This window comes from Epinephelus lanceolatus, chromosome 1 (assembly GCF_041903045.1).
Source record: "Epinephelus lanceolatus isolate andai-2023 chromosome 1, ASM4190304v1, whole genome shotgun sequence".
NCBI classification, from domain to species: domain Eukaryota; kingdom Metazoa; phylum Chordata; class Actinopteri; order Perciformes; family Serranidae; genus Epinephelus; species Epinephelus lanceolatus.
In genome coordinates this window covers 22,692,360-22,719,907 of record NC_135734.1, presented here as the reverse complement: position 1 = coordinate 22,719,907, position 27,548 = coordinate 22,692,360, and the positions used below count along the sequence as shown (strand labels likewise).

General features: G+C 38.6%; 2 protein-coding genes across 2 annotated transcripts in view; both read right to left on the bottom strand.

Moving 5' to 3' along the window:
• Positions 1-12: 12 nt before the first annotated feature.
• On the bottom strand, positions 13-26,334 carry mapkapk3 (MAPK activated protein kinase 3). Its single transcript, XM_033627758.2, has 10 exons — positions 25,842-26,334; positions 15,815-15,954; positions 11,108-11,172; positions 10,790-10,869; positions 10,567-10,693; positions 10,335-10,410; positions 10,083-10,207; positions 8,922-9,007; positions 8,698-8,778; positions 13-1,170 (listed from the first exon to the last, which is right to left on the bottom strand). Exons 1-10 carry the CDS (start codon positions 26,154-26,156, stop codon positions 1,015-1,017), a joined length of 1,251 nt encoding a protein of 416 aa, XP_033483649.1. The 5' UTR covers positions 26,157-26,334; the 3' UTR covers positions 13-1,014.
• Positions 26,335-26,920: 586 nt separating this feature from the next.
• Positions 26,921-27,548, bottom strand: part of dnah1 (dynein, axonemal, heavy chain 1) — a 31,184-nt gene continuing 30,556 nt past the window's right edge. Inside the window, exon 77 of the mRNA XM_078163363.1 lies at positions 26,921-27,232. Within this exon, the coding sequence (XP_078019489.1) occupies positions 27,111-27,232 (122 nt within the window). The 3' untranslated portion in view covers positions 26,921-27,110. The remainder of the gene's footprint in view (positions 27,233-27,548) is intronic.

Here is a 27,548-nt window from a genome sequence, read left to right as displayed (position 1 = left end):
GCACTGTAAAGCTTTACTTTATAAAGTTTTATTTACAACAAAACAATCTCGGTATGGTGTGTACCTGACAGATGAGGTTTCCATTATTTAAAGGCTGCACTGTCTTGCTCACATCTCATTAAAATGCAGCCCCTATTTACAGGAAGCATTTTACTCAACCCGCATAAACACACGCAAGACCTTTCTTCAGAAAAGTGTCACAACTCAACCATGTAGCACAATCAGCCATTACCCCACTGCTGCCGCTTGCACAAAGCTCTCTGGCCTCACACTGACAGGAAGCAGACAGGATATGTGCTGTCTCTTATAGCTCCATTATGAGGACACAACGATGATCTGCAGCACTGACAATGAGTACAATTTACTCCTCAGTAATATGTTTGGGGCCATTTTATTGTTGCTTCAGTGAAAACTACTCCCTTGGATTGAAGTGTATGGAAGCTACGTGTTATTGACAAGACAGTCAGTGTCAGACGTTAATTTATTCCTGAAAAGGAAAGCAGCAAGAGACAAATGATATTAAGACAACAGGTAATAGTGAGTGTTCTCGTTTCACAGTCTTTCTACAGTTGCTTTGTCTGTGTGTGTGTTTTGCACACTAGTGCATAGTTACAAAGGAGATCTCAAATAGGCCACCCAGTGCTCAAATACTCAAAAACATGATCACTACAAATACTTCATGTCTGCACACAGACGCTCTTACAAACCTGCAAGGTCTAAAAATGACATACATACATTAAAAAAGAAATGAAAACAGATATAGACCCACAGTGAGCAGAGCTGTTGATTTCTACCACTGCCAGGAGAAACATGTCTTGATATGTCTTATAAATGTCCAGCTCTGACTTTGCCTTTAATTCTGTGTTGTCTCTTCATTTCAGAGATCATTTCTTCAGCATCAAGTCTCTCAAGAATCCAGAGCAGGTCTCCAAATCATCCTCTCCTGGACAAATCAACTTTTCCCTCCTCCTCTGAGCTGCTTTTTCTCAGTGCTGGCTGTCACGCCTGCAGTCATCACTGACTTTGGCAGACCGTGGACCCACTCTTGGCCCCCGCAGCAGCCTTCTTGCGTCTCTTGTTGAGTAGCGGGTTGCTGGAAGTGTCCAGATCTTTGATCTTCACCTGGTCGTAGTCAACACGCATGGTGGCTAAAGCGCTGGTCATCTCCTCCTGTGAGAGACAGAGAAGAGGATCAGGTATGTAATATACTATTATTACAAACGGCAGGAGGGAAAATATACAGGCAATAATGTAATATTACAAGCACATCATTAATTATACACCATCTGTTTAAGCTCCTGACATCAGGCAAGGGCTTTAGATCAATCCGTACATGCAGCTCTTTGTCAAAAGCTGTGACACTACTAACATCAGACATGGTCATCACCGGGCACGTACAATATTTACATCATATCAGTCCACTGGCATCACTCCATATCTGTCATGCTGCACCTTTACTGAGCTCTGCTGGTGCTGCTGTTTGCACACGTTGTAGTTTTATATAAATATTTTTCTACTTGTTATTGCTAAAATTTTGTACTTATGTTGGTTAGATTTTACTGTTGAATATTTAGTTTTGCTGACGCTTGTGTCTTCTTTATGTAAATATTTGTGAAGTTTTTCCTTTCAATAGAATACACCACTTGAAGATGACATATTTCCACTTCATTATGCATGCATTATGACAATAAAGTTCATGAATCTTTGTTGAATCTGATTCTCAACCAATATCTTTAAATGTCAAATGATTTAAATTGGTGCTTTAGGAAATGGTTAAAATTGCTGCTTTCGCCCTCTGACGTCCAAGAGATTTTAACAGATGCTTACATGTTTACAGCAATAGTTTGACATTTTCGGAAATATGCCTTTTCACTTGCTTGAGTTAGATGAGGAAGTGATACTAATCTAATGTCTGTACAGTAAATATGTAGCTGGTGCCAGCAGTCAGTTACTTTAGCTTAGCATAAAGTCTGCACGCTGAGGGAAACAGCAAGCCCAGCTCTGCCCAAAGGTAATAAAATCTGCCTACCAGCATCTTGTTAGTGTAAAACTCACTAATTACATCTTGTTTGTTTAGTCCACACAACAACAGGATAAAAAGGTCAAGTTGTGGTTTTACTGGGGACTGCGCTCCTGGCAAAGACATAGTCTGCTAACCCCCGGTAAAACCGCAACTTGGCACTTTAACCCATTGGTTTTTCCCATACAATTCATGATACATTTTAAAAACTTTAAATACACATAATTTTGACGGCAGAGTGTTTCTAAGTCTCTTTTTGTACAAAGACAATGAAACAGAAGAATCCAGTAAATGAAACAAAGTTTCATTCCACAAAACAACTCCATGATATCTGACAGAAAAATAAGCTCAGGATATTGTATACAGAGAAAAATGAAGATCATGAGCCTCTCTAGTTGTGTATTTATGGAACTGTGAGTCATTAACAAAATGACACCTAAAACTATAAGATAAATGTGTAATCTTGTATTTCACTTCAAAGACAAATGTACAGATTTGAAGTATATTAATGTCAAACATTGCCAACAACTGCAGTTAAAAAAAGAAGTGCACCAGGTACAGCAACTGTAAAAAAGAGTACTTATCTAACGAACTGTTTCTGCAGCAGCAGTATTTTGTACAGATAAGCTGATGAAGTGCTTCCCTATACAACATTGCAGCATGTTAAATGTGGATAAATCTAACTTTAACATTAACAAACATGTACTGTGAACAAAACCTCATATTTTTCTAAGAATCCCAAGAGATTTAGTGACCTTACTGCAGAGAAGATCAACCTGTTCTCTCCAAGAAAGTTTATCATCAATCATAATACCTAAAAACATGTTGATGAAACTTTATTTCTTCATTATAAAGTTTTATGAGTTTGTTATATTATGTTTTTGACAAGGTCATGATTTAGTTATCTCATGAGACTCATTAAATCTCTGTTAGAGACAAAAACACTGGAGTCATCTGTAAAGAGCAGAGGGAATATGGAGTTAGATATAGCAGCAAGCTCATTAATATAAATTAGAAATAATCCTTGGGGTGCACCAAGTTGCATTACATTTCTTGGCGACTCATGACCATAGATATGAGTCTGAAGTTATTGTTCTTGGCCCCAAACAGCTCAGAGACTCTTTATCTGATGACATAGTTTCTCTAGATGGCATTGCTCTGGCCTCTAGCACTACCGTAAGAAACCTCTGAGTAACATTTGATCAAGATTTGTCTTTTAATTCTCATTTAAAACAAACCTCACGGACTGCATTGTTTCATCTGCATAATATTGCGAAAATTAGGCCTATCCTGACCCGAAAAGATGCAAAAAAATTGGTCCACGCTTTTGTTACCTCAAGGCTGGATTACTGTAACTCTCTATTATCAGGTAGCTTTAGTAAGTCCTTAAAAACTCTCCAGCTAATTCAGAATGCAGCAGCACGTGTACTAACAGGAACTAAGAAACGAGATCATATTTCTCCTGTTTTAGCTTCTCTGCACTGGCTCCCTGTAAAATCCAGAATTGAATTTAAAATCCTACTGTTAACTTATAAAGCTCTAAATGGTCAGGCTCCGTCATATCTTAGAGAGCTCATAGTGCCATATTATCCCACCAGAACACTGCGCTCTGAGAACGCAGGGTTACTCGTGGTCCCTAAAGTCTCCAAAAGTAGATCAGGAGCCAGAGCCTTCAGCTATCAGGCTCCTCTCCTGTGGAATCATCTTCCTGTTACGGTCCGGGAGGCAGACACATTTAACATTTAAGACTAGACTTAAGACTTTCCTCTTTGATAAAGCTTATAGTTAGGGCTGGCTCAGGCTTGCCCTGTACCAGCCCCTAGTTAGGCTGACTTAGGCCTAGTCTGCCGAAGGACCCCCCTATAATACACCAGGCACCTTCTCTCCTTCTCTCTCTCTCTCTCTCTCTCGTATTCTATTACTGTATCTTGCTAACTCAGCCATTCTGGATGTCACTAACTCGGTTTCTTCTCCGGAGCCTTTGTGCTCCACTGTCTCTCAGATTAACTCATATCGCAGCGGTGCCTGGACAGTGTGACGTGTGTGGTTGTGCTGCTGCCGTGGTCCTGCCAGATGCCCCCTGCTGCTGCTGCTGCTGCTGCCGTCATTAGTCATTAGTCATACTCGTACTGTTATTATACACATATGATTATTGTCACACAAGTATACTGTCAGATATTAATATATACTTTCAACATATTGTCCCACAGTAGCCAGAACTATAACTATAATACTTTACTTTCATTAATGTTGTTGTAAGCTACTGTCATTACCGTCTGTCCTGCATCTCTCTCTCTCTCTCTCTCTCTCTCTCTCTCTCTCTCTCTCTCTGTCTCATTATGTCATACGAATTACTGTTAATTTATTATGCTGATCTGTTCTGTACGACATCTATTGCACGTCTGTCCGTCCTGGAAGAGGGATCCCTCCTCAGTTGCTCTTCCTGAGGTTTCTACCGTTTTTTTTCCCTGTTAAAGGGTTTTTTTGGGGAGTTTTTCCTTATCCGCTGTGAGGGTCCAAAGGACAGTGGGATGTAGTATGCTGTAAAGCCCTGTGAGGCAAATTGTGATTTGTGATATTGGGCTTTATAAATAAAACTGATTGATTGAATTGAGATAAGAACATATGTATTTTTATTAAGGACATGGTTTAAGAGCCGTTTATATACATTACCATGAAATCCACGAAGGTAAAATAGCATAATTAACAATATCAAATGCTTTCCAACGGTCTAAGACTATAGTTACTTCAAACTCATTATTATCTAAGGCTTCTTATATTTTATCAGTACGCTCCAACAGAGCCATTTAAGGTGCATGATTTTGCAAAATCCATACTGATAATTGCAGAGAATATTGTATGTGTTCAAGGATCCTGTTATACATCAGATTTTCTAATATCTTTGAAAAATAAACAATATTAAGATTGGCCGACAGTGTGAAAAGAATTCTGAATCACCTGTTTTAAATAGTGGAATAACTTTAGCCATTTTTCAGTCAGGAGTTATAATGCCAGTTTCCACTGATATTGCAAAAATGAAAGTTAAAGGCTCAATAATAAGAGACCTGACTTCCCCTTTTAAGGAGAAACAAACACCATCATGACCCAGCGCAGAATTCTTGAGTTCTACTATAATGTCATTCACTTCATTGAAACAAGGGAAAACCAAAATTTCTAAAAAATGGGAAAGAACCCTTTGTATTATCTAGTGGATTAATATTTGTATCAGCTTTCTTTATGGCAAGAGATGCACCAACACTTGAAAAGAAATCACTGAATTTACAAGCTATATCAAAAGGATCAGTAGAACCTCCATCTGTAAAGACTGAAGGGAATTTTGAGGAGGTCTTTGCTCTGTAAAGTAACATTAATAGCTTTCCACGTGGCCTTAACATTATTTTCTGATTAAATAAACTGATCACTATAGATCCTTTACTTGGCTGCTCTGAGGAGGCGTCTGTATTTTGCATTGTATAAGCTCGAGAGTGTTGATGAAACTATTATTAAAACAAGTGATGTCAGAATGAGGTGGTTGATAAATACCACATATGAACACATTCTAGTTTTTTTTATAATTATATTATTAGACATAATTTCAATGAAACAGATTCGACATCTACTTCATCAGAATTTAAAGAAAGGTCATGGTTTTGGTAGACAAGGACTGAAACTCCTCCTCCTGACCTGGGTTGTCTGATGAAGTGAATAGAGTTATATGATTAAAGGTCATAGAGGCCTAATTCTTTAGATTCCTCTGCTATCTATGTTTTAGTAAGAGTGATTTCAGAAAACCCATGATTTAGAGAAGATAAAGAATGTACAAGCTGATCATAATTTCTAGGGTGACTACGAATATTTAAGTGCAAAACTAAAAAAACTTTATATCCTGCTGGAAATTATTCCATTAAGCAGCTGAATTGGAGTTCATCGTAGTAATCACAGGAATAAGACATGCTGGTATCTAAAAAAAGTTCATATCAGGGTCAAAGTCTGTGTAATGACGAACATTATGATCTCTGTTGAGTTCAAATGGATTAAATAACATATTATCATCAGCTGTGAACCTATGTTTAGGGCTATCAGACAAGAATACAACACATATAAGTGCATAATAAGGAAACAATGAAGCACATTTATCACAGATCCATGATGTCCAAATTCAGAATGTAAAGCTGGGAGCACAGAGAGAGCAGTCAATCCCTGAACCCAACAGTTTTACACATTTTTAATGTTTGTTTTTTGTCTTGTTTTCGGCTCATGAAGTGTTGATAAGTGACTGTTTTAGATAAAAACACATGTAAAACAGTTTCTTCCATTTTCCTTATGGGTTTAAGAGGGACCTTTGGTGGCATGATGGAATGAAGTAGTCCTTAGATTTAAAGGCCAGTGCAGAGAAAATAAAATAAAAGTGGACAGGGTAGAGAGAAACCCATCTGAGGACATTTTTATGAGTTAGGGAAAGGTCAACTCCACACTGGCCGAGGCAAAGACAAGCTGGAGTGAATACAGGCCTCAGACCGTAAAACATGTGAGAAGGAGAGGTCTGCAAACTGGAGCTGAGAACTACAGCGCTGGAAATGTTAACAAACGCTTCATCCTTTGTGGTTCATGCTTTGAGAACACTTGTCAGTGGTGATACCAGCTATGTCGACAGAATGTGATGTTATTGTGCTTTTTGAGAAGTGGTTGTTCAGGAGTGCAATCCGTGGATACTTTACGCAACATAGCATTGCACACTGCAGAAGTGAACAGTGGCGTTTTGTGTGCATATCATTTTTGAGAAATGTTCTTTTTTTACACCTTATCACTTCAAACTTGCTCATTCAGCTGCTGTGAAGGAATGTGACAGTCTACCAATGATTTTTGCTCACATTTACAGCCAGTGGAAAAAAAAGGGTTTGCACAACTGAGACATTTTGTTCAGTGCTGGGGCATTAACCCCACTGTGACTTGATGAGTGCAAACAGGGCTCATGTTCTATAAACATGTTTCTTTATGTAAACCATAGAAACAGAGTTGGGGTGAACTGCACAGCTCCTTGTGTTTAAGTGTGTGTGTGTGTGTGTGTGTGTGTGTGTGTGTGTGTGTTAAATGTTACTCTGCACTAACTCATAGTGCTTCCCCCTGGTGGCCATCAGCAGGACATCAAGATAACATTTTAATTTGTTTTGTTCACTCAAGGCTGAAAGATAAAAATCCAAATTTACAAATTTCCTTTGCTGGTAATCATTATATGTGGTAACACATGTGATAATCATTATAATCATTAAAGGAGCATTCCACAGATTTTACAAATGAAACTGAGAAAATGACCCAGATGATTCACAGTGATGTCATCAAGTGTTTCTCATGAAGTGTGTCTCATCTTGGGCTTGGAGTTTCGACATTTTAATGGAAAGCATTTCAAACTGAGGGAGTGGAGTTTTAAAGATATGAGTATTTACCAGACACATGTGGTCTAATGAATAAGGGTGTAATGATACATTTATTTTTATTGAGCCCTACATTTCTGTACGCATTACGAACTGAACGAGATGTTGAACTAGCCTATTGAATTTGGAAATAAAATGTACAGCTTAATATGTGTTAGATATAATGTTCTCAGTGCCACTGACTGCGCTCAACAAGGCAGCTCACAGGACAGAACAGGAAACATGCTGTCTGCCTCAATCCTCCAGTAATTTACAGGTCTGGCATTCCACTCAATTCAATTCACTGTGACTTATGAGGATCATGACGAGAGGGAGTGGTGGATAAAAAACAACTGTATGTCACATCTGCTACACAACAGTAGGTTACATCAGTGGAAATACTTCAAACATATCAACTCAAGGCATCAACATAACCTCAGTGTGTCAGTTAGTGGAACTAGACCAAAACAAGGTGCATCACAAGCTACAAGCTAACGTTATCCCCGCAGCATTTAAGCAACCATCCCCAACTGGTTTAAATAGAGCAAAATAAATCACTGTGGCAATTAGTAACATAACATTTATAGCCACAGATATGAGACCCTTCCCTGGAAAGGAATATGTAAAGGCTTTATGAACTTGCTTAATGTAACTGAGCCCCATTACAGTATTCTTTCATGAGCCCATTTCAGCCAGATTGTAACTTCTGCTATCATTTTATATTTTATATCTTATACAGAGCTGTATTTGTTTCATATGCTGCTACAAAGACACCGCAGAATATGGGTCACTCAGGTATAGCTCCACCATTGCTCAAAGGCCAAAATCCCCATGCTTTATAATGTTAGTCTTTATAAATTAAACATCAAGGAAAATCAAGGAAATTTCTACTTTTTTGCTGTATCAAAAAGGTACTGCACCGTAACACCATTGTGTCGTATCAAACCAAACTGTGGATGTTATGAACGGTTATGAACACCCCTACTGATAAAAGAAGCTCTTTAGTTGCTTTATAGGAAATGTAGGCTCCATTATTTTTGGAGCCTGTCCCATGCAAGAAACAAAAAGTCAGGATATTTGTGGTACTGCTGTATTGATTTTGACCATTCTTGTTAAATCTGTCTCTCACTAGCTGCTAAATTTTATGGAATACTAACTTGCAGCCTCTGTAACTCTGGGACCAATCTAAAGCTTTGATGTTGCAGCAGTGACAGGTTGTAATATTAATATGTGACCAGAGGGGGGCAGTGTTATTGTGCTTCTGACCTTCACATCCTCCCACATCTCCCTGTCTTCAGTCAGGACCCGAGTGGTATGGAGCGGAGTGGAGGGAACCACCATGGACTTCTGCAAACACACACACACACACACACACACACACACACACACACACATATATATAGCTGTAGATTTGAGGAAACAGATGTACAGATAAAACAGGAAGCAGCACAGGAAGTGTGTCTGTCTGAACTCGACCCACAGATACTTACATTAATCCAGGGATGGTTCATAAACTGAGTGATGGTCATTCTCTCATTTGGGTCTGTCTTCAGTAGCTGATGGATCAGATCTTTGGCTGTGTAAGCAAAGGCAATGCAAAGTTAGTTACATTATTAGTATCAAGACACACACACACACACGTGTATATCGCATGTCTTGTGAAGCTTCTCCTGGTCTCAGGGACAGACCGGCCTTCTTTTACAACAAATGAGATTATGTGGGAGAATACAGTGACACTGAGGGAAAAAACGAGCGTGTACATGTCACGCACTGTCATTACTGTTGGTCAGGAGGAGGACACCAGCTCGCTGTTGTCTCTTGAGTTATCTGTAAGATGTGTCATAGTGGATTTGTTATTCTTAAGAAGTAAAACTCAGGAAAGCCCCGGGAAATGTGGTAAATAAGCAGAACTCGTGTGACCTGCAGGGCAGCACTATACTTACAACAACGGCAAACAGAGAACACAGTTTACTTTAACTATAGCTGAAACATGCCGTCTGTTTGCAGAGCCAGCACTTAGCTAAGGACACATGAAGCTTGGAGAAGATTTCTACATGAGCATTTGACTCTTTGACTAGCTCATCCAGCTAACCTGTGGAGGCAGTCAGTTTAATGGTTTTCTGCTTTTTAACAGAGGTGCTGTGGGCTTTACAGTCAGACCCTGTCTGACTGATGCACATAAATATGACAATACTACCTTTTAAACTAGTGGTCACTGAGCTGTCCACAAGTAAAAAATCAAACTCAAAATGGTTCAATGTCCTCATCTTTCTCTTTCAGATGGGAAACAACAAAACTGTCCACTGCCACCATCATCTGGTAAAGAGCTGAACTGACATTTCACTGAACGGTCTCAGCAGGAAAAGTCATTTTTTTGATTCCTGACTCTCACGTTTGTGTTGAATACAGCTAAACACACTATGCATGTGATGTCACTGACACATATATATTGTGTAGAAAATAGTCCATAGCTGTGTACTTGAATATATAGGTTTATTTTTCATAGAAAGCAGTTTGTGTCGTCTGACAGTAAATTTGTCCACTCTGGGGAATGTTTTTGAAAACCTATATTTTCAGGGCTGAATATTGGAGAACAAACAAGCATTTTCAAATGTCTGTCAGTGTAGACGTGGCCTGTGTGAGCTTCTCACCTTCCTGTGACACCTCCGCCCACTCTGGGTTGGGGAATTCATACTGGCCCATCCTGATCCTCCTCTTCATCCCTGGAGAAATGGCCTGGCCCGTGTTGGAGTAAAATGGAGGGAAGCCACACAACCTACAGAGGCAAACATGGTGAGACACACAGGGCAACTTTAAAACTAAAAACATTAATCTACGATTTGTCTGAGGGTACACAGAATGCATCACACTAACACATCTGTGACACTACACCCAGTACTCACAGGATGTACATGATGACGCCCAGAGACCACATGTCACATGACTTGTCGTATTTCTCCGGACCCAAAACCTCAGGAGCTTATCATTGGCAGAACACAAACACACAGAGACAGATAAAAATTATAAATGGAGATCAGTGGCAAAACATGACTTAAAAGCATCTGTAAAGATCCTGTAATCATAAACCCTTCCCTTGAACATGTCATAGTTTGGAAACTACGTAAAGCAACTTACCCACATAGTACGGTGTGTAACAGGGGGTCTGCAGAGGGTTGTGTAGCGTCGTCTCCTTAGCAAATCCAAAGTCTGTTAATTTGAGGACACAATTTTTGTCTTTCGTGGTGTACAGCAGGTTCTCTGGCTGCTCATGAGGCAGAAGAAGAAGAAAAAAATATGACAACATGTCTTTAATGACCTAGAACCATTCATATTCTTCATGATCTTGATCATACTGCACCTTGATGTCTCTGTGTGCCACGTTAATACTGTGGAGATACTCGATGGCCGTGCCGATGTCCCTCATGATCTCAGAAGCCTCTGGGAAGAAAAGAGGAAAACACACTCTCTCAAACCAGAAGCAGCTCCAATATCACACAACAAAACACACAAGTAAAGCAGAAATCATGTAAAAGAATGGAACAAATGTATTCTGTGCTCTCCCTGTCTAATGTTTTCCAAGATGTCTGCCTTATTTCACTCTGTCCTGTAAATAATGGTTCATCCTTTCTCGCTCACATCCTGTGATGTGTTTACAACACAGTCCATCAGTCCTCACCTTTCTCAGTGAAGGCCTGGTCTCCTCTGGCCTGGATTCGACTGAACAGCTCTCCTCCCTCCATACTGGTGACACACACACACACACACACACACACACACACACACACATAAACATGATTCATAAAACTGCTATATCGACACTTCAGGGCATAATTTCACCTGTACATCACATACATCAACCTTAAATAGAATTAATAACATTTTCTGAGAATTTCTAAAAAAAACCCGAATGTGATCACTGACCTATTTTTTTTTTCTTAATGATTAACCTTGACCCGAGACTTTCTGAGTACAGTGCACTTTAAATAAACTGAAGTTGAGCAGATCAGCGCTCCCTATTTTCATATTTACAAAAAACTTATTTTAAAAGTGTGAAAACTTTCAAGAATCTGCCTTTTGCAGAAAAAAGGCAGGAGGAACATCTTCCCACTTTTTTTGCAAAAATAAATGTTTTCCCGATTTAAATTTTTACCCATGTCATGCAGTTCAGTGAAGACACTGAAAACAATGATGCGATGAGTAATAAATCAGGGCTGCAATGAATAAAGGCATCTGCACAAAGCACCACAGTAACAGTACAACAGGTAAACTCCACAGGGGCAAACAAAGCAGACTGAAGGTGATGTTGCAAAATGACAGAAATGAAATTATTGTCCTCACACAACTGCAAGTAATCAGTGTTGTAGTCAAGACCACCTACACTGAGACGGAGTCAAGACCATGACCAGACAGGTGTGAGTCCCACACTGCATGAATCACTCATGATAAAATGTTGAACATGCAAACCACAGGCACTCCTCAAATCGATCTGAAAGATCTACATTCCCATAAAAACACCCACAGAATACAAATGAAGAACAAATGAAGATTCCTCTCTGAACTCAACAGGCCTGTATTTGGGACAGGCCTTTAATTCCTTTTACACAAAACTGTTGCTCAGCAAACATGGGAAACACAATCAGATTGTTAATTTAAACCAGTATGAATTTAACTTGTATATAAACTAGGGTTTGAATAACATATCAATGATGTGTTGTTATGACACTCATTTCATGGCACTCGTGGGTTACAGCACCCAGCATACTGACACAACACAACTTTATCCTGTTAAAACAATATTTATAACTTGGATACATTTTTATGAGAAACATTTTTGATTCTTTTGATCAGTGGACCTTTATGGACTAAAGGAATATGAATAACATCCCAGGTAATCGAGGAATTGACACATGTTCTGACTTAATGACAGCTTCAGAAAAAGGAAGTCACCACTTTTTTTTTCATCATGCAGGTGACTGAATGAATCAAAGTCTTCTATGGTGCTCATGGTTTCAGTAAAATAAAATCAACCAAGCTTATAATGTGTAGCATCTCCATATTGACAAATGTTTAAACATTTATATTTATATCCAAACAGCTAACTAATGTTAGCTTAAGTGGGTCGCAAAAAATACATCCAAAGAACTTCTATAAAAATGAACTGCTTGGCAACAAGACCAGGCTTCTAACTGAGACAGGCCTTTATTTGTCAAAATGTGTAGCCACACCAGGCTAGTAAAGGGACCGGGTGTTTAACTGAAGTTTTACGGTACCCGCCATATAGAGTATATGTGTGTGTGTATGTATAAGTGTGCCTGAGAAATGTCTTAATAAAACAATTAAAAGGAATTGCAGAGGTGAATATTATGCGTGGGTTTTTCCTTTGATTTCTGTGAGCAAACAAATACAAACAAACACTACGGAGCTGAAATCAACTTTACCATCGTTATTCAACACTCCCTGATATCCCCACAGTCCTGGTCTTGATCAGTCTTGATATAAAATCTCAAGTCCTCTTTGTCTTAGATCAAGACATGACCGAGTAAATATGCAGTCGATTTTAAGGCCAAGACCTCAAAGTTGTCTTGAGACCGAGGGACAACAATAAATCATTACCACACAAAGTTTGACAGAAAGATATTTACTGTTCTCTACATCTACTCAGTTTTACACTGCGAGCCACTGGGTTGGATTTCAATGGAAATCTGTTGAGTTGTTTTACAGCTCAAAACACTTTGGGGTTTCACCTCGAGCTTTCGGTTTCTTGCAAAAGAAAAAAAGGTAAGTGAAAATAAAATTCTAAAAATAGCAAGTGGACATCTTCTACTGTAAAACAGAGAGGAAAACTGGATCAAAGACGGAAAAAGGAAAAAGCACCAAACTTTTCTTGTTGAAAAGAACGTACAGGGTTTATGAGACTGTATTAATTTATGGTTTTACAACTGAATAATTCTTTTGACAGAAAGAAAGATGATGAATGTTGATCACATTTCGTACCTGAGACCTCTGACCTAATTTGTAAAAAGTTGAGACACTCTCACCCCCACATATGTTACAGTTTCAGAATGACAACCACACATCAGACACTGAAACTCTCCCCTCTGGTCCTCAAAAAATTGTGTGTGTTGTGCTCATGGTGACGTGGATGCGAGCTACTGTGTATTAAGTAACAGCAAACTTTTTGTGGTTCGTGAGCGCCAAGATGAACAGATAGCTGGGAGAGAAATGTGTGCCTTAAAGTGTGCTTAAACTGTCTGTGATGGGCTGTGGCGCTGTCCTCCTCTGACCCTCGCTCACACAGGAAGCAGTGAGAGATTACCATTAAAACACACACACACACACACACACACACACACACACACACACACAGGGTCTCTACATACAGTACAACACAAACAGTTGCTGTGTCAATAAACGCAATGATGAAAACCAGTTACTCAATAGTTAAAATTCCTTTGAAGAGAAGTATCATTGTAGTTTCTCTCTATTCCTCTCACTCATTATGGTTTTTTTCCATTCACAAGTGAAAGGCAATAAAAAGTACAAAGTCTAACTACATGTATGCCCATACACACACAAACAAACAGAAACATGCAATGTTTTAGCAGCGTCATTGGAGTCACTCGAGGGTGTTACTGTGGACAGTTTGTTATGACACGTGAAGCCCAGATGGAATTCTGTCGCTCTATCTCACCATCAGACCTGACGTCTTCACTCTGACTCGTCTGAGTGTCAGGTCTTATAACTGACCTTTAGCATGCCCTCAGTGACAAAAAGCCTGAGCTTAAAGGGTAGGTTTGGTATTTTTCAACCTGGATTATCTAAGTGTCAGATGGGAGCAACATTGTTTGAAACTGGTTCAGTAGTAAGTGAGATGCCTGCAGCCAGCAGCGGTGACACAGGCTGCAGTGTAAACACTTGGGGGCATGTGCACACTGTCAATATCCGTCCACTAAAAGTGCTCCCTTTTGCCTCTGGTGTGTAAAAAAGATTATTCTAAGTGTCTGACAACGTACGGGGAGAATCCCTACAGAGAACGACCTTTTTGTTCAAGAGTAAGATCTTTTTTGTTTAACAAGAAACAGCGCCAAAATCACTTTCGCCAAACTCACCAGACTCCATTTAAATAAAGAGTTCAAGTCCCTGTCACAACCAAATATGGAGCGTGGACTGGTAGCTGGAGAGGTGCCAGTTCGCCGCCCGGGCACTGCCAAGGTGCCCCTGAACAAGGCGCCGACCCCCAACTGCTTGGGGCGCCTGACCATGGGCAGCCCCCTCGCTCTGGCATCTCTCTATTTAACGCATGTACAGGTCCTGTTTGTGCACATGTGTGTATTACAACAGAGTGAAAAACTTTAATTTCTACCATTAAAAGTAAATCTTCTTCCTCTTCTTCTTTTATCCAGGTACGGTACTTAAGTACACCTTTGAGGTATTTCCATCTTACTTGAGTATTATCAATTTCTGCTACTTTGTATTTCTACTCCACTACATTTTAGAGGCAAATATTGTACTTTTTATTCCACTGTTTATATGATAACTTTAGTCATTTTGCAGATTTTGATTATTAATAGAAAATACAAATCAACTTATGAATTATGATGTATTATTATCATTATAGGTTAAGTTACCCAGCAGTGTATAAAGTAATTAAAATGAGCTCACACTTTTTTCTTTCTCAAATTCAGAAAATATCTCCTCGCTGTCCACTCACTATCCTTGTGTTCATACACAGCCATGCTTTGCCAGCTACTCTCCCTCTTCCACATCCTTGCTCTCGAGGAATGGAGATAAATCGTGATAGTAATCAAACTTAAATGACATCAAAGATATTAACACAGCTCCCAAAGGAACACTTGTGGAAGGGGTGTATTTGTTTTGGGGTTAAGTTTAAATAAAATTGCAGACTCGGAGTTGGAGTACTTCCTCCACCTCTGGGTGTCTGTATTTACCACAGAGCTCGTGTTCTTTATATATCATAAAACAATGCAAAGATTCCAGTGGAAACCTGTGGACTCTGAACAGTGACTGTCACTTCTCATTTTCTGGTCAACAACGTGAGTTGAAAAGAGTCATGCAGAGCAGTGACTTATGGGGATTTGTAGTCACTGTATAAGCTCTGTAGCCTGTTTGAGCCCCATATTAAAATAGCAGGACTCCTCACTGTCTAATGGAAATAATTTTTCTACTCAATGTCAACTTAAAAAAAAAAGAAAACGGCAATTGTTTCTTTTTTGATAATCAACATGTTTCTAATTATTTTATTAAATAGAAGAATGTAATCATTATATCTATATAATAACTTACAGTACATATCACCTAATATGTAGATAAGGTATACAGATAGGTCAAAGTGTGTAAACTGGAGGTGAAATGTGACTCTTACCACTCCATGATGATGAGCAGGCACTTCTTCCCATGATGCATGTTTTCATACAGGCTGAGGATGCGAACAATATACGGCCCTCCTGACACTCGCCAGTGGAGCTCCACCTCTCGTCTGGCTTTGGGGCTGTCGTAGAGAATCTGGGAGACACAGAAAGAGAGAATGATGAATATTATGATTTAATTATCAATTAATTAAAATTAATTTTCAGTGTATGACACGACTGATGGACTCAATACATTCATTTCTATTGATAAATTCCACGCTGATTAAACATTGTTGTTGACTGACCCTCAGTGTGGTCAGATTGAGTTTCTTTTTAGAAAATTCCTGTTTTCCAAATGAACAATTCAGAACGATAACAAAATGAGTTAAAGTTTTTGCTTTACGGATAGTATGAAGCCTTTGGTCTCATATAATATCAGGAACACATGAATTTGAACACTGATTAGTAGATCAACCTAAAAAAATGTATCTGCAACTGTCATCACTTTCCCGGCACACATTCCCTGGTTCCAGCTTCTCATTTGTAAAGGTTCCTCATCACTGCAAATTCAAGAACTGTTCTGAACTGTTGGTTGAATGAAACAAGACATTTGAAGAGCTTTAGGCTTTAGCAAACTGTAATGGGTATTTAAAATATTTGCAGCATAAATGATCAATGGATTAACTGAGAAAGAAAATGTTTGTTTGTTACAGCACAAATGTTAATAAAAGAAAGAGCGTTAATTAAATCTGTAATAAAAATCTCATCCATATCACCTAAACCAGGGGTAGGCAACCTGCGGCCCAGGGGCCACATGCGGCTCTTTAGCCCGTCTGAAGTGGCTCCCTGTGGCTTTGACAAAAAAATCGTATGGACATGAATAATGATTTTTTTTTAACACTTTAGCTTTTATTTATTATTGTTGTAGGCCTACAGAAATTCTTACATTATCCAGCTGTGTACCCCATACACTGAATTTAAAAAAAAAAAAATCAACTAAAATGTGTGTCATACATCTACAGCCTCGCGCCTTTTCTTCTAAATTTTGCCAAACCTCAAACCTCAACAGTGGCTAGTGTTGAGTCTTCCTATAGGGTAGTTATAGACTCCAAATCTAAAAAATGAAAAGTCTCTGAGAAAAAAGGAGAATTTAATAGTGCGTGGACAGATTTATTTGCTTTCACTGCCAACACTGCAAAGTTAAAGTCCCAAATAATCATAATTATCTCACTTCAGAGTAGCCATGTTTAGTAAAACATATTAATGAACGCTCATTTAGATCAATTAGTAATGTAGATATGCTAATTTAGATTTCATCACAAGACTCAAATATGTTTTGTGGCTCCAGACAGATTTTTAAAAAATTGTTTTTGGTAGAAAAAAAAAAAAAAAAAAAAAGGCTCCTTTAAAGTAAAATTTGTTGACCCTGGACTGAAATCTATCACAGCATCTAAAATCCCTCAAGTCTGAAGCATCATGTCAACAAAACAATATTTTTTCATACGTTTTTTTGTTAACTATTTCATTAATATAGTCATACATGGTCAAATAATGATTTCTTTTTTTTAGTGGGTGAAAAGTTAATAGTGTAAATCCAGGAAGAGAACAATAAAAATAAAAAAATTAACATTAACATTGACACAATTCTGACTGTCTTCACTGATCCACCATGTGTAGGACAAACACATATAATCCTTAAATAAAGGCAGCCTGGTCACATGACAGGATGTGTGTTTGACATAAGCAGATGCACGTAAACACACACACACACAAACACAGCAGGTGGCAGACCTTGACATAGCGCACATCTTCAGTCAGGGTGTATTTTTGGATGTGACAGGGATGGAGTGATCTGCTGTTCACAAGGTCTGGAGTAACACACATAGAGGCTGACTCACTGACCTATGACTGACACACACACACACACGCCCACCCACACACACACACACACCAAACCCGTGGTTGCTAATAGGTGGCTTGATAATTCTCAAAATATGAAAAGAATATTTATAAAATCTCAGATTCTGTGGGTGGAGATGAAATAATTACACATTTCTTGGAAACTCCAAATGTCACAGCAGCTCGCAACGTTGAGTTTCAGCTCACTAAAGTCAAAAGAGGAAGTGTGGGCCGAGTGTTTCAGAGCAGCGGGGTGTTGAAAGTAGAAGTTAAGGGTTTCCGGTGTCTGATCGACTACTATACGTGTCCTATTTTGTCAAGAAAAGCAGTGGGCAGGTTTGTTTCTGCTGTGTCATTTATAGCTTTATGACTTTAATCAGAGCAGGCAGCGTGTGAGCTGGTTTCCTTAATTTCCTGCAGTGAACCAGAATTGGATACAATAAAAGGACCGTGTGAGTTAAATACACATATACAGTAAAACACAAAGGGGCAGACAGAGAGATGATTAAGAGACTGAGACCGACACAGTTAATCCCCTCTCTTTCTTCTGTGTGGCGACACATCGACTTAATGCACGCTTGTCCCTGATCCTGCTGTAAACCAATCAACCACATCCTCACAGTCCTCTAAACCAATCAGATCTCTGCCCATAGAGGATGTAACACACACTCACACCTTGACCTGATAATGAGTTTAAAAGCACACTTCCTCTCAACTGAAGCTCACACACACACACACACGTGTGCACACACACACACACACACACACACACACACACACACTCACTCAGCTCTGACATGTTTACACTCTATCAAATATTAGCGACTTGGACAGCGCTGGTCTGCATGTCTTGATTAAAAGGTGGTTTATCTTTACAGCTTCTACTAATAAAGCGCTGCTCATAAACTCTACTGCAAAGTGGTCTAGAGGTGGTATACTGTTAATCAATGCATGTTATTATGCATTGTGTTGTAATAATTGTCTGTACCTGCCTTGCTCAGCAATAACAATATGGCATTAGGGAATTACTATGTTACACTGCTCCACTGCATTTAGCTTATGACTAAAATTATGGCAGTTTAATAATAATGCAAATATGTAATAACTAGTACAGCAACAAGCTCACAATGTCAGTGCTAACATGCTGATGTTTAGCAGGTTTAATGTAAGCGGGAACCTAACAGGCTGAAAAATGAAGCCAACATGTAAGTGCCAAAAACTGCAATGGCGATGGCTGAAACGTCAAATCGAGGCTTAGAAATGGGAGTCCACAAACCAATGGGTGACGTTACCGTGGCTACGTGCAATATTTTTACAGTCTGTGGTAGTGTAACGTTTCCTATGTTCAGTATCTTTGTTTAGCATGTTAGCATGCTAACATTTACTAATTAGAAAAGAACAGACAATTTGCCTTCAGCTCCACAGACATACACTTGAAAACCTCCTCTGCCATGGGTCAGAGTGCATGTGATAAAAACAATAAACAAGCAAAAAGTGGGCCAAATGATTGGGATGGAAGTGCGGAAATATTAACAGTTATTACATATAACATAGACATCATAAAAAACAGCAGCAGTCACTAGTATCTAATAAATCTAAAATAAAATGAATATTTTCATCAAACAAATAATGTGAAGCGTCCTTAACTATTAATGTTGCTTCCTCATGTTTTGCATGTTGCACCTCACCCTCAGCTGTCTGTGGGGCCCTGTGAGAATTTGCTGGCTGTGTTTATTGCAAGCTTGCTTTTGCCTCTAGCCCCTAAATTTCCATACCAGCATGGGATGTTGTTGGAAATTATACTTTCCACTACACTGGTAGCACTAAACATAACTGAACATAACTGAGAGCTGACTGATGTCATTAGTTGTGGAGGTATTTGGTCATAAACTAAACTACTGGACACATAAAAATTTGGACCTGATGAAATGTTACCATCCTGAGGGGAACATGAATGTCAACCTCATGGTGGTGATGGAGGAGAAGTCAGGGGATCAAAATCAGTAGGATTTATGCTCTGGGCTGTTGAGATATTTCAGTTTGGACCAAAGTTGCGGACAGATCAACACACTGACCAACACTGCCACCCCTGGAGCTACACAGCTAGCACCACTACAAATGATAAAAACATGAATATATTTCTAATCATTCCTGTGTAGTTGTTTGCAGTAGGCTTTTATAATATGATTCGAAAAACTTTTAAAACCCCAAATTAAAAAAAACCCTCACCCAACAGACTCAGCACACAACAAACTTTCAACTCGAGTAAGAGTTTTCCTTGACATCAGAGGTAAACCACAGGGTACTTTACACAAAATGTTATGAGTAAAATCCCAAGTGAATGTCCCCACTAGGCAATAAAAATGTTATCATATACTCACTCATGTATACCACAGATCTGATATAATATATACATATGTATTTGCAACCCATTAAGATAATTTCTGTGAATCTGTTTATATTTATAATCCATGCTACGAACTTGTTTTTCTTTTTGGCATTGCATATATTGTATTTAGATTATTAGATTTTAATTTTTTATATTTGGACTTTGCATTGAAACTGCTGCACAGCAATTTCTTTTTGGGTTGAATAAAGTTCTATCTTATCTTATCTTAAATTCCTCTGTACAAACTAAACACACAGACTGCAGCAATCAAGTGATCGATACCGACATAACCTCCAGCTCTTTTGAATACTACAAATATCCTCAACCACAAAGGATCTCCTGGTGCATTCATTCGAGACATCCTCATTGAGCTTCAGTATTGCAACATGTTTCCTCCATGCTGCCTTCAAAGCAGATAATGAACTTGCATTGCTCAACGAGCAGCTAAAGAGAGTCAATGGAGACTTTAAAGCCCAAACCTCTGAGACTGATTAACTTGTTTAACAGCACCGGTTGCCTTGAGCGAGTCTGGGCAAGATCTGATTGCAGTTTCCCACACAAGATCTCCTGCATGCAGTGTCTGACCAAACCACTGAGGATTACTATTTCAGTTTGGTCTCTGTTGGTTCCAGAGGAAACCCAGATGTGCCACCAGGATGCCAGAGGCCTGACCACAGATGTGAAGATACACAAACATGTGAAGGGGAAGATTTTGACTATGAATGGAAGCCTGTGCACAGACCTGTAGCTTAGACATCTTTCCGTGTGCTAACCTGGAAGGCACTTGATGCGCTAAAATGGAACAATCACCGGCCAGATATGTGCTTCCAATGGTATTAGCAGTTAATGGGGGTGCTCAAGAGGACTATCGTACGCCACGGTGCTCTTCCAGGTCCCTCTCCTCCCAGGAGTCAGACAAATTCAAGTTAAAAGAATTCTGATGACTCTAAGTGAATTACATTAACAGGATGGCTGCCCTCCAGCTCTGCTGCAAAGTGGATTAAACCTATACTCATCCATTACGTTTAGCGCTTAGAGCAACACTTAATTAAAAAGCCAGTGAGCTGGTCAACTCTCTTCACCCCGCCCCCCTCCACATCAAACACTCTCGATTATTTCAATTATTGTTTTAGCTTTCTATTTGCCTTTAGATTAAAGAAATACAGGGAAAGTTGTAAATTAGAGTTGGAATGGCAATACAGTAGAATAAAAACATCACAACACTATCACTTTGTCCAGTACAATCCAATTCACAAGCAAACCAACACAGACACCAGTAAGAGCTGCTATAGAGAAGACAAACTGTGATTTCATGAGCGTGACCTGTGTCATCACTTAAAGCTTTAAATAGGGTCCTCAAAGACAAACGGGTTTCAGACATTGAGAGTAGTGGGTTTGTGGTGTTTACTTAAAGCTGGGGGCTCTCCCACCTGCTCTCCCTGGAGGATGCTTCAGTCTGTCGAGCACCAGGTGATGCTGTTATGGATGCAGTCAGCAGTTATAAGTGACTACACAAACCAACATTTTCACAAATCAACACCTTCTCTTAATAGCCCACAGTATGTTTCTACAAAACTCTCTTGTGCTGTCGCAACATGTAAACAGATCAGTGTTTTCTAACAAATTAGTTTTACGATTTTTTGGTAACATATACTACTTTGGAAGCCCAATTCTGCTTGTGTGATGGAAACTTAATAAGAAACTTTCTCAAAATCTTGAGTAATTATCTCAAAATAATAAGCTACTTTTTTTAAAATAATGACTTTGATCACAAAATAGTGTGTTAGTATCTCAAAATAATGAGTTAATATCTCAAAATAATGTGTTAGTGTCTCAAAATAATGTGTTAGTGTCTCAAAAGAATGTGTTAGTGTCTCAAAATAATGAGTTAGTGTCTCAAAAGAATGTGTTAGTATCTCAAAATAATGAGTTAGTGTCTCAAAATAACGAGTTAGTATCTCAAAATAATGTGTTAGTGTCTCAAAATAATGAGTTAGTGTCTCAAAATAATGAGTTACTGTCTCAAAAGAATGAGTTAGTATCTCAAAAGAATGTGTTAGTGTCTCAAAAGAATGAGTTAGAATCTCAAAATAATGAGTTAGTATCTCAAAATAATGTGTTAGTGTCTCAAAAGAATGTGTTAGTATCTCAAAATAATGAGTTAGTGTCTCAAAATAACGAGTTAGTATCTCAAAATAATGTGTTAGTGTCTCAAAATAATGAGTTAGTATCTCAAAATAATGAGTTACTGTCTCAAAAGAATGAGTTAGTATCTCAAAAGAATGTGTTAGTGTCTCAAAAGAATGAGTTAGTATCTCAAAATAATGAGTTAGTGTCTCAAAATAATGAATTAGTATCTCAAAATAATGAGTTAGTGTCTCAAAATAATGAGTTAGTATCTCAAAATAATGAGTTAATGTCTCAAAAGAATGAGTTAGTATCTCAAAAGAATGAGTTAGTGTCTCAAAATAATGAGTTAGTATCTCAAAATAATGAGTTAGTGTCTCAAAAGAATGTGTTAGTGTCTCAAAATAACGAGTTAGTATCTCAAAATAATGAGTTAATGTCTCAAAAGAATGAGTTAGTATCTCAAAAGAATGTGTTAGTGTCTCAAAATAATGAGTTAGTGTCTCAAAATAATGTTAGTGTCTCAAAATAATGAGTTAGTATCTCAAAATAATGAGTTAGTGTCTCAAAATAATGAGTTAGTATCTCAAAATAATGTGTTAGTGTCTCAAAATAATGAGTTAGTGTCTCAAAATAATGTGTTAGTATCTCAAAATAATGAATTAATATCTCAAAATAATGAGTTAGTGTCTCAAAATGAGTTAGTATCTCAAAGTAATGTGTTAGTATCTCAAAATAATGAGTTAGTATCTCAAAATAATGTGTTAGTATCTCAAAATGAGTTAGTATCTCAAAGTAATGTGTTAGTATCTCAAAATAATGAGTTAGTGTCTCAAAATAATGTGTTAGTGTCTCAAAATAATGAGTTAGTATCTCAAAATAATGAGTTACTGTCTCAAAATAATGAGTTAGTATCTCAAAATAATGTGTTAGTGTCTCAAAATAATGAGTTAGTGTCTCAAAATAATGTGTTAGTATCTCAAAATAATGAATTAATATCTCAAAATAATGAGTTAGTGTCTCAAAATGAGTTAGTATCTCAAAGTAATGTGTTAGTATCTCAAAATAATGAGTTAGTATCTCAAAATAATGTGTTAGTATCTCAAAATGAGTTAGTATCTCAAAGTAATGTGTTAGTATCTCAAAATAATGAGTTAGTATCTCAAAATAATGTGTTAGTATCTCAAAATAATGAATTAATATCTCAAAATAATGAGTTAGTGTCTCAAAATGAGTTAGTATCTCAAAGTAATGTGTTAGTATCTCAAAATAATGTGTTAGTGTCTCAAAAGAATGTGTTAGTATCTCAAAATGTGTTAGTGTCTCAAAAATAATGAGTTAGTATCTCAAAATAATGAATTAATATCTCACAATAATGATTTCGTATCTCAAAATAATGATTTAGTGTCTCAAAATAACGAATTAATATCTCAAAACAATGAGTTTGTATCTCAAAATAATGATTTAGTGTCTCAAAAGAATGTGTTAGTATCTCAAAATAATGAATTAATATCTCAAAATAACGTGTTAGTGTCTCAAAACAATGAATTAATATCTCAAAATAATGAATTAATATCTCAAAATAATGAGTTAGTATCTCAAAATAATAAGTTAGTATGTCAAAATAATGACATACTTTTTAAAATAATGGGTCTGATGACATAATAGTAGATAAGTATCCCAAAAAAGTGTTAGTATCTCAAAATAATGAGTTAATAACTCAAAATAATTTGTTATCTCAAAAATGTGTATCTCAAAATAGTATTGTTTCTCATTATTTTGAGATACTAACTCATTATTGCGAGAAGGTTGCGACTTGCAGGATCTATTTTTCATCACACTAGCAGGGATGGACCTCCATACTATCACTGTCTGTGCTGTCATTTCTAAACTGTCACTGTGTTTTTCTCCCCCTCAGTCTGACATGATGCTATCAAGCATCCCAACCCTTTGGGCCTTTCATCTTCTGTTTGTGGCGTCCTATTTTCTGCTGCAGTTTATCTCTCTTTCTCATCCTGTGTTACTCTTTCTATCCCAGAGCCTGGGTCTGCAGCTCTGCTTGTGACACCGCTGCTGCCTGGTTTGGCACTTCAGATCCAGATGGATTACTGTAAGCCCATAAATCTCTCCAAGTCTGTGCCCGGGTGGTGACAGCCACACGACCCATGCTTGTGTGCCTTTTTATGCATGCATGAAGGCGTGCCCAAGTTTCCGCTGCTCCCAGAACAAGGTGTCACTGTCAAAATCCACGTGTCTCTATGAAGCAGTGTAACATGTCATGACGTACGGCTGGGTGACTGTACACCCCTGAACCTGCATCTGCTCTAATGATAGGCTAAAATTCCATGAAACACAGCTCCATGTTCATGTTTAGCCTGTCCACATGTAGCGCATGTGAGCTCCGAGGGCAACATGTGCAGTGCCCAATGTTAACAGCAGGTGCACATACATGCATACATGTCCTCGAAATACAGTCATAATCTTTGAAAAAATACAGACACAGCATAATGAGTGTAGGTAAGTGCATGGTGACTGAAGAGCTACTCACACGCACAAAGACAGGTTTTCTTCGTCACTATTACCATCAGTAGTCCTATATATGTGTGACACAGATCTGACCTCAATAACATTCAAAGTTCTTCTAGACTTTTGGCCTCAGACTTTTTAGACAGGTATCAATACTTCATCCTTGTAGCCTACATAACAAACTTGCAACTGTTTGCTTTAAAGGATTGCGGTCTAAAACTAAACAGGTGTCGATCCACCACCAAAATTAAATACTCAAAACACTCCTCTACAGTTTACTCCAAACTGACTGACAGGTTTGGACAGTAGACAGCAGTGTAGGAAGACGTCTTCAGATCGTTTACTTAAATGAAATTGTAATACTACAGTGTAAATTTACTCTGTTACAAGTAAAAGTAATGCATTCACAATCTCACTTAAGTAAAAGTACATTAGTATTACCATCAAAATATACCTAAAGTACTGAAAGTGTATGTACTCATTGTGCAGAATGGCCCATTTCAGAATAATGCATATATTACTGGATAATAATTAGCAATGCATTCATGTGCTCATCACTTTTACGTTGCAGCTGGTCAAGGTGGAGGAATTTTAATGACTTTTTATACTTCTGGACAGTTTATTCTATATTAATATAACATAATTAATTTGTTCATATTCAAATTGTGTGTTAATACTCTGAATCTGCAAAGTAACACATATCTAAAACTGTCTGATAAATGTAGTGGAGTAAAATCATACAATATTTCCCTCTAACCTCAAAATTGTACAGTAATTTGGGAGCCTAAATGTATTTAGTTACATCCCACCACTGCCAGACAGAAAGTCAAACTATTTCCAGACACTGTAAAACATTTAATCTATCAACTTGATATTTGTAAACACAGAAGTAGACTAAAAAAAAATCAAAGTACGATCATTTGGGAAACACAATGAGCATTACATTTTGCAGTGCATACCTTTAACTTCTTTGATTTAATGAACTGAATTGACTTGTTTAAGTTTATTTATGAGGTGTGTACACTGGCCTGAGGGGGTCTATCCTCCTACTGACTTCTTTATAACATACATAAACAGTGAGTGTCAGGTGACTTCAGTACCTTCAGTGCGCACTTCTCTCCAGTCTTCTTGTTGAAGCACTGAAGCACTTTCCCATTGATCCCTAAGCCCAGAACCTGACTGGAGATCTTATAATCGTCCGTCACTGCGTTGCGCTTTATGTCCAGTTTGGGATGAGCGGGCAGTGCGAAGTGTGTAGCTTCGCTGTTGGCAGCTGGGGGAGCGGGCTCCTGCTGCTCCTGCTGCGGCTCCTTCTGCTCCTGCTGCTGTTTCGGGTCGTCAGCCGGGGAGTCCGGCTCTGCCTCAGCCTTTGGCGCTTGCAGCGGCGTCTCTTTTCCGTTTCCATTTTGTAGCATGGTCACACCGGCTTGTTGCCACCAGCTGTACTCTGGACGAGAAAGCGTTAGTAATTCACCAGAGCAATGCGATGACGCCGGCTGTCCTCCGGTAAGTGCGTAAAGCTGAGAGGAATCCTTGAGCACTGCTGGCGCGTCTGGTTGTCCTGGGCACCGCAGCCTCTGTGTGAACCCCACACACTAACTCACTGTACCTACAATGAAGCTTATGAAACAAGTTACATTTGTATTAATCACACAGTAACTACTTCTCTCACAGACACCCGCCTATTTATAACCTATGTCAGTCGGTCAAAGCTGTCCCTTCAGATAATTCCCAATATTTTAAATAAGCTGAATGTCAGAAATTAAAATCCAGTCAGAGAAGTCTTGATCACACAGCAGTGGTTAGGATCTTCTGTTGATTCTGCTGATCTCAGCTTCCCGTTGATCAGGAGTCCTTTGGTTGTGCTCACATGGCCAGTCACTGTCACTGTTTGTTTAAGCACCACCCTCCTACAGTCAAGTCATATTTCTCAACTGGCCCTCGGTGGAAGTCTTAAAGGAGCAGGACGTATATTCTGTTCTGGAGAACAAGAGAAGCTGGTGGTTTGGTTGGTTTATTAGAGTACTGGATGAGAGTAGATCAAAAGAAAAACTTACATTGGTATGTGTGGTCCGGAAAAGTTGAAGTATAGTATGAGGAAACCACTGGAGCAGGTTCCCTCTAACCCAGTGATGTCATTAAATAACCTTACATAACAATATTACACTAATGTGGCATAGTGAAAAACAGTTTATTACATACAGAGGTTTCACTGAGCTCATTTTAGAGACATTAAGTGCATAGACAGTGTCTGTGTATGATGTGATTCTGTCTAAGCAACCACAACTGCAATCATCATCGTTGTGGGCTGTGACAGATACAGTTTATAGACAGTTTTTAAAAGTGTGTGTGTGTGTGTGTCTCTGTATTTAGTAGTCCAGTGCACAGATGAGGGCCACTCCCCGTTTGATCCAATGTCTCTGACTGCAATCTGTGGGCAGCTCCACCGCCATCACGTAGTTGGTGGAATGACCGGTTGTAGACAAAGTCCCTACAAAAGCAACACAAAGCAGCTCAGAAGACATGAAGACATTTTAATTGCTTGTATTTCCCCGTCACTGTGCTGAGCTAAGTTTTTCTGAGCAGTCTACCGTGCCAGCACAAGGTGTTGGCTACGTGCTGCTGTGGGTGGAAAATACAGAGCTGCACTTTCAGACGCTTCGTGAAACAAGACACTAACTGGAGTCTATTTTGGGTGAGTAATAAAACCACCGAGAGGAGACACACACAAACACTAGAGTGGGCAGCACAACATGTCGTCACACTAAAAGTCAGGGTTACTACACTGAGCAAAAGTTTCACTTCAT